This window comes from Schistocerca nitens, chromosome 5 (genome assembly GCF_023898315.1).
Source record: "Schistocerca nitens isolate TAMUIC-IGC-003100 chromosome 5, iqSchNite1.1, whole genome shotgun sequence".
Lineage (NCBI taxonomy): Eukaryota > Metazoa > Arthropoda > Insecta > Orthoptera > Acrididae > Schistocerca > Schistocerca nitens.
Genome location: NC_064618.1, coordinates 380,597,177 through 380,610,147, shown reverse-complemented (window position 1 = coordinate 380,610,147; position 12,971 = coordinate 380,597,177). Strand labels below are relative to the sequence as shown.

General features: G+C 38.3%; 1 protein-coding gene across 1 annotated transcript; it reads left to right on the top strand.

The window, feature by feature from the left end:
• The first annotated feature begins 1,048 nt into the window (after positions 1-1,048).
• Positions 1,049-1,549, top strand: LOC126260473 (putative gustatory receptor 28b). Its single transcript, XM_049957801.1, has one exon. The coding sequence runs from the start codon at positions 1,049-1,051 to the stop codon at positions 1,547-1,549; it is 501 nt and encodes a 166-aa protein (XP_049813758.1).
• The last annotated feature ends 11,422 nt before the right edge of the window (positions 1,550-12,971 follow it).

Sequence of the window (12,971 nt, the reverse complement as noted above, 5' to 3'; positions counted from 1 at the left end):
AATAACACAGACATTGAAATATCGTAAGTGAATTAATGTTCTTCTTGAAAGTTAACAAGGACTACGAGCGGATCGATGAATTTCCATTACGAATATTACTGTCGGTAACGTCTTCGACGCACCCTATTGGGAACTCACACTCGGTGATCTGATCAGTTGGAGTAAAGTCTGTGTAATGATGGATGGACTATGGAAGCGCTATACAGAAATTCGGTACTTCTGCTTTCTGTGTAAAGTGTTCGGTACATGTCCAGTTTCATTTGACAAGAAGCACGCAAAAATAACGGTGACAATCAAGGCGCGACTCTATTGTATATTGCTCGGTCTACTGACCCTTTTCTCTGCCCTTTATACTTTTCTGGTGCGCTTACCAGAGAGTTATAAAACTGTAGAGAATCTCGCGAAGTACTCGGACGCGTGCAATATTTTCCTCGCTGCTGCTGCAGCTTTAACTTGTATTCTTCGCAGCTCTACTTTAAAACAAAGACACATCGAAAATTTCTGCATAAAAATTATTTCAGTTGATGAATTTTTGTATGAAGACGATGGGTCAGAATATTTACGTCTCGCAACTCGTTTGGCATGGAGTGTTTTAGCAGTCACTTTTTATTCAGTGGTTTTGTTTGGTCACCTCACCTGGCTTATGTTACCTACTATGAAATTTTCTTTTCTGTTACCTATTTGTGTCATGCATTTCATGAGTAACGTCACTATTTTACAATATCTTTTTCTCAATATGGCATTAACAATGAGGTTTTCAAGACTAAACAGGTATATTCTGCAATTATTCTTCCTGTCTACCAGAGATGCAGAAGGAGAACTCGACATTAATATTTCGAAACTCGTAAGTAAAACCCCGGAAAAGAAAGATCTACAGTGTGACGATAAATTATTCGTCAGGAAGTCTTTCGCTTCACTGCACTCTGAAGCTCAAAGAATTGTCAACGGACCCAGAAACGTTGTACACTGCTGCAATCAGGTAATGGTAACGGAGGAAGACGCAAGCGAGCTGCGAAATTTGCGCAAAGTATATTGCCTTCTTGTCGAAATGGGTAAAGCCGTCAATGCGGCTTATGGAGTACAAAATCTCGTAGAAGTGGTCAGCTGTTTCGTGAGCACAGTGACGTACATTTATATCAGTACTGTCGTCTACTTAGATCTGAAGCCTGTGTGGCCTGGAATACCGAGGGGTCAAGTCATCACCATGTTCTCTCTTTGGATTGGACTCATGGTGGGGCGTCTGCTCACCACAGCCTACAGCAGTGACATGGTCGTGCAAGAGACCGCCCGCACACAGCGGCTGGTCCAGAAACTTCTGCTGTTACCGCTGCCTGCTAGAAGCGGCTGTGAAGACGAGCTGCAGCTCTTCAGAGAGCAGATGGCGAGCAGTCGACAGCGCTACAGCGCAGCGGGGTTCTTCACGCTCGACCTGTCTTTGCTGAGGAGCTTCACAGCCACCGTCACCACCTACGTCGTCATCCTCGTCCAGTTCGGACTGTCAGACGCGAGCAAGCAGCAGAACAGCAGCGCTGCTGGATGTAAATGTTAACCAGACAGACAAAGTGACAGGTATCTGAGAGGACATTACGCACACAGTTGGTCATACGACTGCCGATTCCCATTTACATACCAAACTTCTTTTATTCAATGAAATATTGATTTCTTGATTTTCACCTAGAAAACGTGTTGTGTATGACAATCAAAAATTATCTGTTGACAGTTGTATTTTAGTTCTAATGTGTACATGGCACTGATGTTAATCAAAGAAGACATATTTATCTTCTGTTTTATAAAATGTTCACAGTATTTCACATGTTGATACTATGCGAATTATTATAGAATAATGTTTTATGTGGTTTTGGGCATCAAGTGTCAGGCATACTTCATGAACACTTATTTGAGGTTGTAGCACGCAATGATTAATAATGTTTACATATGACAAGCCAGAAGTAAAGAATTCATAATAACTTCAACAAAGCGTTTATTTAGCAGTGATGAGAAGGGTTAAAAAAGTAAAATCTTACTCATCATTTAATACCTGATTTTAAGAAACAATATATTATAATGTGATGTATATGCTATAATAAGTTGTGTTAAGTTGTTTGAAGAGATAGAAGTGCCGAGTCGGTGTTGTATGCGTAGGGTGTCCCATTTATCTTGGCCACCCTAAATAACTGGTTGTCCAGATGAAAGTTACAAAATGTTTCAAGCAAATGTTCTTTAGCCGTCAGGGACACATCAATCAACATGATTGCCTTCGTTGTAGCTTTTGTTTTTACAAAGATATGAACAGAGATAGGACTTTTAAAATGGCACCCTGTATTTTTTATTCGGTAATTCATTTCCTCTCCTGAAGACCTATTCAAAAACGTATCACAGTGTACTATTCACTGAAACACAACGTTATTGAATACATGACACAACATTGACGTGCACGCCTCCAGCGTTTAGTGCAGGTACTCGGGATAATGGAACACATTCACGTGCTGACTTTGACAGAGAACAAATGTAAACATAAGTAGAATGTACGCACGTCATTCCGTCAACCATCGTCAGTTGAAGAGTTCTGTGAGTAGAATGTACACCAACGAAGTGAAGGTGGAAGTGCTACTCATCTGTGGGGAATGTAAGTTAGCAGAACAGTAATTGCAATACTATTTTCTTATGTACTGGTACATTTAGTACAGTAGTTTAGTCGTTTGAAATACTACTGTTATTTAGAACAGGCATACATTAAAGGATGTCCTTCCTACAAACTGCATCGACATAACGTTTCTATTATTGTTGTTGAAGGTAGGCGAAACGCTACGCAAGCAGCGGAACTGTGCAGGGAGCGATATCCTGACATGAACCCACCTTCCCGAAGGATGTTTTCTCGTCATGTTGTGACGCTTTAGGAAACGCAATCGTTGTAGCGCTCGCACAGACGAAGCTGCCGAAGTTACGGTTCTCGTTTCCGTTGCTATGAACACATATGTGAGCACACGACAACCTGAACACGAGACTGGCATTCCTAAAACCAGTGTACATCGTGTTCTCACACATCATCGATTCCATCCTTATCATGTACGAGTACACCTAAATGAAGAACTGTTTGGGGATGACTTCCAGAATTGTGTACAGTTCTGTCAGTGGGCACAGCAGCAAATCCTTGCCAACCCGAACGTCTTCTCCAATGTTCTATTTCCCGACGAATGTTCCTTCTCAAATAAAGGACAGGTAAACACAAAGAACATGCATTATTGGTCCAGCGACAACCCTCGATGGCTTAGACAGGTGGAACATCAGGATCAATGGAGAGTTAACGTCTGGTGAGGGATGCTTGGTACTACAAGTATTGGCCCTCATTTCATCAATGGTAGTCTAACCGGCACAGTGTATGCCAAGTTCTTCAGACGAATTTTTCCTCCTCTTCTGGATAAAGTGCCGCTAAGAACCAGACTACTTACGTGGTATCAACACGATGGATGTCCAGCTCATAAGCCTTGCGTGCACGTCATGCTATGAACCGAAGGTATCATTCCAGATGGATTGGTCGAGGAGGAACAGTTACTTGGCCTGTTAGGTCTCCTGATTTAAACACTCTGGACTTTTTTCTTTGGGGATACCTTATAGACGTGGTCTATCGCAATATTCCAACAACTACAGATGACATGCAGGAATGTATCGTGCTTGCTTGTAATTCTCTTCAGCAGGCAACACTGGAAACAGTAAACAATTCTTTCGTTCAACGAGTGAACCGGTATATCGGTGCCCAGGGTCACCACTTTGAGCCCCTTTCAATATACTACTCCTGGGCAATGGCACTGGAGAGCCAAAGTCAAATTTGTGTTATATTTTTACTTGGTTTTCATTTGTTTTCTGACAACTCCAGCAAGTGGACGAGTTTGTGATCCCAGTCTCAAAGTCAATGTTGTCTTACGTAATTAATTACGTTGTGTTTCAGTGAATGGAGACTGTGATACATTTTTGAATAGGTCTTTAGGAAACGAAATGAATTATCGAATAAAAAATACAAGGAGCCATTTAAAAATGTCATACCGCTGTTCATATCTTTGTACAAAACAAAGCTACAAGGAGGGCAGCCATGCTGATTGATGTCCCTCTGACAGCTAAAGAACATTTGCTTGAAACATTCACATCTGGAAACACAGTTATTTTGGGGTATATATATATATATATATATATATATATATATATATATATATATATATATATATATTACGGATCCCATATATATCAAGTTCAACAAGTGCAACATTATAATATGTATATAACATATTATAATGTATATACATATTACAATATATATATATATATATATATATATATATATATATATATATATATGACGTAAAATGACTCACTGCTCACTGTCAGTATAACTGGAAATTAAATGTCAGTTGCTTACGCAGATTTATGCAGTCAAGCAAGCGTTGTATGTTTTACCCATTTTTGTTTACATCAAGCTGTGGTATTCACATCAAAGTTTTTGTGTTTAAATACTCGCCAGAGTCATTTAATCCATATTTTAAACACTTTTTGGCCTTAGAGTCACTATTGGTTTTAAATATACGGAAATTTAGAAAGCACACATCATGGTGGATCAAATGGCGGTCAACGATAATCCTTTTCGCCTCCACAGCAGCTGTGCTAAATTGCTGGAAAATCTCAAATAAGTGACAAATGAAGGTTATAATTTTTAAACGTATACATGTATGCTCAATGATGCTTCACAATGTAGTAAGAAACATAACTGTTTATCGAATTCACTACCCAATGGACGCAAAAAAAATCAAAATAATGTTAATTGTGGAAATAAATAAAAAGAAATCAGTGCTATGTGGCCCCACCACTTCTCTCTGAAGGATGAATTCAGTTAGTTTCGGAAGTTATACAGAAGCTTGGATCGTTGTAGCGTACCATATCAACTACATATCTTTTTTTTAATTCGTGGTGTACAGTCTTTGAAAATTGCTCTACTAACATTTTTACGTAAAACAAGCAAGGAAAACGATTCCTGTCGATCTTTCCGACTATCATAATATTAAAGAAAGCAATATTCGTATATAAACAAGTTTACAATGGCTCTGAGCTTGAATACCTACCATAAAGGTATTAATGGCACAAATAGGAGCGTACGTATTTGTTAGTTCTGTGTAGGCATGCTGTTTGGGAAACAATTGAAGCTTAGAAGGCATAAGGAACTGTGTTAGTTACAAGCATTCAGAGCAAAACATTTTCATTCCATTTTCGTATTTTTAAAATACATTTCAAACTGCTGTCTTTGGAACTGGTTCCGGGTAAAAGTGTCAGTGAAACAAACACTTTCATGTGTAACGTATATATGAAGCCAGGAGAAGTGATGGGTTTATCACTGTCTAAAATATGATTAAGTGTACGGAAGGCACTACACAGTCGCAACTCCAAACAATCTTATCCAGTAAAGTATTGAAAAGGAGCTCTCGAAGTAGAAATGCAAGTAAAGGACTGCCTCAGCAATAGTGCTAATAATGTTCTGCATCTCACAACCCAATCCCACGACAGATGTAATGCACCATTTAACTTTACCAGGTAGTAAACTAAGGACTTTGATCTTACTGTTATGTTAGTACAGAGATTTCCAAGTAATATTCGATCACAGAGTAATTATGCAGACGGCACAATGACACACATGATACCAAATAACAGAAAAATAACATTTAATAACACGTCGACGGAGAAATCTCTTCCACAGGAACTGCAATGAAATAAAATTTTGAAGGAAAGGTACTGCAAAGGCACATTATTTACAATTAATAGACGATGGAATGAGGTCTTCATACACATACTATATGAACAGACGTAGTCAATTCATCGCTGGTGACGATTATACATCATAACAAGAACTGTCGCCAGTAAAAATATGTGTAAGTCTACACAAAATATTTAAATTCTCTTACCATATGACTTGCTGATTTCTCTCTTCCCAAGATTTGCAGTGATTCAAAGTGCTAAATCGATGTTCCTAAGCTAAGATGATTTAGTATTTGCAAAATGTGTTTCTTTCCAGTTTAAATTCTTTTCAATATGGACATTAAATGTTTTCAACTTTCCATCCCAGTTATTATCTGCTCATAATGTGTCACACCTATCATTGATGTACTACCTCTAGATGTGTAGAACTGAGCGTGTTGTGTCTTTTTGAGAGAGCGAGAGCATTCACAGAAAACCACTCAATAATAACTTTAAGAAAATTATTTACCATTTCTTCTGTTGCTGTATGTATGTATGAATTGACTCCAAAACTAGCGTCTTCCACTGAAAGAACCAATTCAGTTTGTTGTATATTAGGTAGAAGGTCTTTTACATATTTAAGAACAATAGTGGACTTAATATTGAGCTCTCACTCCCGGCTAGCCACGCAGTCTAAAAGGCTGCTTCCCGAGCGGGAAGGCGTCCCCGTCCCTCGCACGAATCTGCCCGGCAGATTCGTGTCGACGTCGAGTGTGCTGGCCAGTCTATGGATGGTTTTTAAGGCGGTTTCCCGTCTGCCTCGGCGAATGCGGGATGGTTTTCCTTTTCCACCTCAGTTACAATATGTCGGTGACGGCTGTGCAAACACGTATGCCTACACCATAATTACTCTCTTACTCTCCCATGCAAACATTTGGGGTTACACTTGTCTGGTATGTGACGTTCCCGGGGGGGGGGGGGGGGGGAGTTCCACTGGGGGTTGAACCGCACAATAGCTCTGGGATTGGTGTGGGGTGGTGGTCGTTCCTGTATTCTTTTAGTTAGGTATGGCGTTATGGATTGGTTTTTTATACCATCAGTTCCGTAAGTCCTCAGTTTATCGAAGAGAATGCTATGATTCACAGAATCAAACGTCTTAGATACGTCACACAAAATACCAGCTGGTGCTACTTTGTTATTTACTGAATGTTTAAATGCCACTTTCAGTCGAGCAATTCTTCTGAGATCCAAACTGTGATTTACTGAGAATACTGTTGTCACGCATGTGGGATACTATTCTACAATACATTACCTTCCAAAAGGTTTGGAGAAAGATGTCAGTTGTGAGTCAAGTCAGTAGTTATTGGCATATCTCCTGTCAGCTTTCCTATAGAATGGTTTAACGATGGCACATTACAGGCTCTCTGGATGCATTACGTATTCCAGAAAAGACAGTGAATAATGTATGGGAACAAGTCTTTATTGCTCTGTTGAGAACCCAACCAAATGTAGATGGGCTTTTATTTTTGAGAGAATATATAATTATCTTCATTTCATATGGAGAAACTGGTGCAACGTCCATATGATTGAAGTTTATGAAGGTTCCACTACAGTTAAAAAATAATAATTAAACACATCTGGTACCTGTGACTGATCATTTACAGCCATTCCATTTAATTTAGTAGGGATGTTATCTTGTCCTGTGGCTTTTTGTCATGTCTCACATTTCACTAGGTTCCATATAGTTCTAAGTCTACTGTCAGAATTACTCATTTTTAACATAATGTGCATAATCCTTAATTTTTAATAAGTTTTATTAGTAATTTTGAGTAGTTTTTGTAGTATGCAAATACTGCAGGACCTTTATTTGTTCTTGCCAACAAATTAATTCCCTTCTTTTTTCACAAGATGTCTCAACTCCTCTGGTGAACTACGTTCTTTTACATTGTTGTTTACCGTCCTTTCTGACTAGCTTATGTGGAAAACTATTTTCAAACAGAAATACGAAATCATCACAGATTATAGTAAATTTCGTATTATCATTTGGTTATTATAAATTTCATCCTTGATCATCTCTTGTGAACTACTCTGAAAAGCGTTTATCCTGGAATCATTAATTATTTTAACTTATTTCCACAATACTTCCAGGCACTGTCTCACTTATCCTAACTAACTCTGCATCATGATCAGAGAGAGCATTTGTTACTGAGTGTATAGTTATTGTCTTGCTTTGAGCTCCATCAAAGAAAACGTTATCACTTAGGATACTACTGCATTTATCCATCCTTGTTGACAAGTTGATTATGATATCATATTTTAGGAGCCAATGAAGGTTTCTGGGTCATTTTTCCTATCAGAATCAATTAGAAAATCTACAGTTAAATCACCACAGACTGTTAACTGCTTGCTGCTGTCTGACAAATATCACAGTAGTGAATCCACATTTCTCACAAACAGTTCAAATTTTTAATTGGGGATGTATATATAATTACTATTAAAAGCAAACTATTTTTGGCTTTTACTGTGTTCATACCTAGTATGAATGCAGCGGAAGAAATTGTCAAACCAAATGGTAGTTTACAAAACTGATAGCAATTTCCCAAATGGAGAAATGCCGTGTATTTTCTGTAGCTGAGATGAAGTTCAATCTGCCAAAAACTCCAATTTAGATTTGGTGTTGAATAAACAGATTTACCATAAAATTTCTGTAAAAGTTTGTTTAAAATTTGTGGTTGATCAGTTTCTGTTACTATAACGTCGTTGATCTGGCGTGAATCGATAACTAGGTGTAATGCTCCATCCTTTTTAATAACAATGTGTAGTGGACTTACATATTGGCTAATAGCTGGTTCTATAATTCCTTGGTCGAGTATGGCTTGAAGTTCCTTTCTCACCTCTTCTCTGCACAGAAATGGTATGGAAAAATGTTTAGATTTGAAAGGGTCGTGTGGTTTGACAAGTAATTCATGTAAGAAATCTGTCATAGTACCAGAAATGTTATCAAAGACTCGTCAATACTGTAGCTAAACGTCTTGTAACTGTCGCCGTTCGCCATCAGTTGTTGCTTGGCTTTCACTTATCTTGTTGATAATTGTTCAACGCCGTATTCCATATCGTCTGGTACATTAAATGCAAATGGGTATTTTTGAAGTACACAAGTAAGTTCAATTCTTCTGATGCTTTGTTCCTCAGACGAAGTTGGTGAAATTCCAAAGCAACCTGGTTGTCATTTTCATTTAATATGAGGTACGAGTTTCTGAAATCCAAAATAGCTTTATTTTAGATTAGAAAGCGCATACCTAATATTACGTCAGTGACGAGTAAGGGAACAATCCCAAAATTAGAATAAAATGTGTGAGCATTACAGAGAAAGGTAAATTTGTTTGAAGTTTCAGGTCGACGCCTTTGCTAGAAACTGCGCCAAGGCTTTTTTTTTTCTTGTTTTTGTTTTTTGGCTTTGTGGAAAATTGAATTATCGTGGCTACACCTATTAAATGCAACGTTGCTTATTACAGTAACAGGCGAACCTGAATCTATCGCAGCAGTGAATTTGTATGTACCTATTTGTATTTCAGTGATTGGGTGTGAAGCTGCCTTCTTAGTCTGATTCTTTTCTAGTAAAAGCGTTTCTCTAATGTCATCCTCAAAGTGATTATACTTTCATTACTGTGTCGCAAGGTTCTAGCTGCTGATCGTTGTTGCAGGTTAAAGCAATAGGATTGTCCTCTAGTCATGTAGTATACGCAATTTGATTATTTGTCGAAGCTTACTATGCCATCTCAGTGATTTGTACTGTTACGCTATTGTAGTAATTAGTGTTTTGAGGTTGGTGTAAACGTACGTCAGGTTTATTCAGAATAAGTGGAGGTTGTTGTTCAAATTGTCCTTGAGTCTGAAAAAAATTGGGATTGGCATAAATATAATGAGAATTCTGAGTATGACCTCTTCGTTTGTTGTTGTAATTAGTCTGACACGGAACATTTGGATGAAATGCGATGTCTGGCTCCTATACACGAAATTATTGCCTTGTGGTGTAGTATTATTGCTATACTGTTGCGTTTTGACGAAAGTTTACGCCGAACCATTAAAGTTCGGTTGACCTTGCTGAGGGGACTGTGTCCAGAATACCCCACTTTCTGGTTTTTTTGGTGAAATTGTTATTGAAAATGTCAGTTGCTACTCGAAACTGTTGGTACTGGTGTTGGTTTTGTGAATATTGAATATTAATAATATTTTGACGTCTGTGAAAACTATTCTGAAAGTTGACGCCTTTCCTAGACCTCTTATTACGTATGTCATTAAAATTTCTTAATGTGCATTGATATTCATATGTGTTATCACTGTTGCTGTGTTGGGAGACATTTTTATTGACAAAGGAATAGTCAGAATTTTGTACATCCAAAAGTTGTAAAAGATCGCAAAATGCAGGAGTGATTTCTTTTTGTTGCCCCGTTAACAGGGGGACTCGTAATGAACGCAATAATTTAGAGATTCAAAGCTATATTAGTGCTGAATGACTATATGACTCGGTAAGATGCTTATTTTGTTGAATCATGTATTCAAAAAATTGAGTAATGGTTGGGAAGTTAGAATTTTCAAAGGACGGTAAACTGATTAACTGTTCTTTGATTACTCATTGTGTAGTTTCAGATCAATAAGCTGCCAAAAAGGTATTTTGAAATTCTTCTAATGAGCAGCATTGTCTTGCAATGGGGCACATCCTCGTGGTGAGCTCGCCCTCCAAAAAATTGCAAATGCGTTCCAATATACGGGTAATAGGGCAATTAGGTCGTAACGAGAATGAGGACTGTTGTACCCAGTCTAAGGGATTGAGATCTGTTTTGTTATTGCGGAATACATTGAAATTACGTACTGACAAGAAGTGCTTGTAATCGAAACCATCGTGTAGGAAATTTTGTATTGGTTCGTAACTCTAAAGGTAACATTCCGAGCCCAGCGACAGCGACAGTCGACAGAGACAGGCGACAGAGTGAAGTGTCGCCCGGTGACAGCGACACTACTGGTTTCTGTTAATTCATATGTGAGCTCGTTCGCAGGGCGCGACAAGTGTCGCGCTGCACGTCAAGCCTGCACCTGTCGCGCACGCGACGGGCGACACTGCGTCGCGTGTCGCCGAGCGTAAATATGGATTCTACTCGCGAAGAAGACGAGAAACTAATCAGTTTGGTCTGTGTCAACCCCCAGCTATATGACGTCAAATTAGTTGCATACAAAAATACACTTGCGAAGAACAGTATATGGAAAGATGTAGGGAAGGAGCTCAATAAAAACAGTGAGTTTTATTTATTTAACTACACATTTTATTTGCTGAGTACTCGCATTTATGTAAGTATGTACAAGCGTGATAAATAATCAAATTAGTTATGTAAATAAAAAATTTATACATATCGTTAAGTACGTTTCCTGTAAATAGTATTCAAATTAACTACGAAAATTCAACGAAGATCAATTACCATTATTTACAGTATTATCCTGCCATGGTACTCCGCCTTGTGTACTACAAAATAACCGTTTAAGCTTGGCTCTCACCTCAAATCCAACACTCTTTGTAAAACCTCCAATATGCGCCAATTCTATCATACTTGTTGACTCAGTTGGTGTTTCACATTGATAGTAGGGAATTGGTTGATCTTCAAGATAAGCATCTTGCAGAATAGTATGCAGGCAATAAGCTGTTATAATCAGGTCATCAACTGATCCTGGTAAAATTGCAGTCGGTGTATAAAACACTCTAAATACTTGAGACAATAACCCAAAGGCATTTTCTACTCTCTCGACGAGCACGACACAAGCGGTAGTTAAATTTTTTTTTTCCCAGTCCAATCGTACAACTCTTCGAGAGTATGGCTTCATCACGTAATTATTAAGTGCAAATGCTTCATCGCCGATTATGAAGTGCGCATTAAAATATCAGTGTTGGGAAGCCATTTACATGCAGGGAAATTAAAACTGTTTGTGACAATCCTTTTCCCGATCTCAGATTTTTGAAAATTACCCCTGTCACCTTCTTTGCCTTAAGAACCAACATCTACAACAATGAATTTGTAATTGGCGCCAACTGTTGCAAGTAGAACAACGAAAAAGTAATTTTTATAATTGAAAAAAAGAGATCCGCTGTTTTTTGGTGTTTTTATGGGCACATGTTTGCCATCAATACTACACACACAGTTCGGTACATTCGTTTTCTGCCAGAAATCCTGTTCAGTGTGCTTAAAAGTATTTTCATCAGGCGAGAGCAAGGCCATTGGCATCAGTTTTCTTCTCAATACGTTCAAAACCTTCCCAACGATACAGGAGATATAGCCGTCTGAAATGCGATAGGCATATGACAAAGACTTAATCGTTTCTCCTGTGGTTATGAACCTGTAAAAAAGGGAAAGAAAGAATTCGTTATCATTATTTATATAGACAATATGTGGTTTTTCAATGTACACGACATACGTAAGAAACTGTGATTAGTATTGGAATTTAACATGTAAAATGCATGTCATAATTTTCATTACACGTGGGGATTGTAAAAGTTGGTGGAAACACATTAAAGAATCCTACAATAGATTCAAGCGCAACAATAAATCAGTAACAGGATCTGATGCACGCAGGAACTAACTATAAATGAACAATATTTAAACAGTTAAGTTTTCTTGAAACCGTATCCCAGCATAGAACCGGCGGCACTAACGTGGTGAAAGACAGGGTAGAAGGAGATGATACTGCTGGGCAATCAAAGGGTGAGAGTATTGTCGCTTACAGGGAGGTGAATGAGGAAGGAGCTGCGAATGAAACACTTACAGACCGCCAACTTACGACAAGTACTGAGGCTCTAATACTAAACGACGACGCCGAAAAAAACAGACTATACCATTCTCAATTACTTAAAAAAGAGTGATGACAGTCGGCAGACAATGTTGAATAGAATAACACAAAAACATGCTATTGAAATACATTCATTTTGCAAAGACGTCGGAGATGTTTTGGGCTCGCTACCACAAATTTACAAACTTAAAGTAGAGCAAGAAATTTTTAACATCCTGATTAATTATCAAATGATGGCAGCTGAGAATCCTGATTCTTCTATTTAGCAGTTCAATACCGAAGTGTCATTTAACTCTAGGTCATGTCACTCAAATTACTCAAGTCAAACTGCGAGCACTCCGGATTACATAATTTCAAAGCCTTCCTTTTCCTCCAATTCCGTTGCCATCTATGCATACTCGCCTCAGGAGCCTACTGATTTG

Excerpts from the sequence above, each read along its gene's own strand:
- LOC126260473 (XM_049957801.1), top strand. The coding sequence starts at position 1,049 with ATGGGTAAAGCCGTCAATGCGGCTTATGGAGTACAAAATCTCGTAGAA.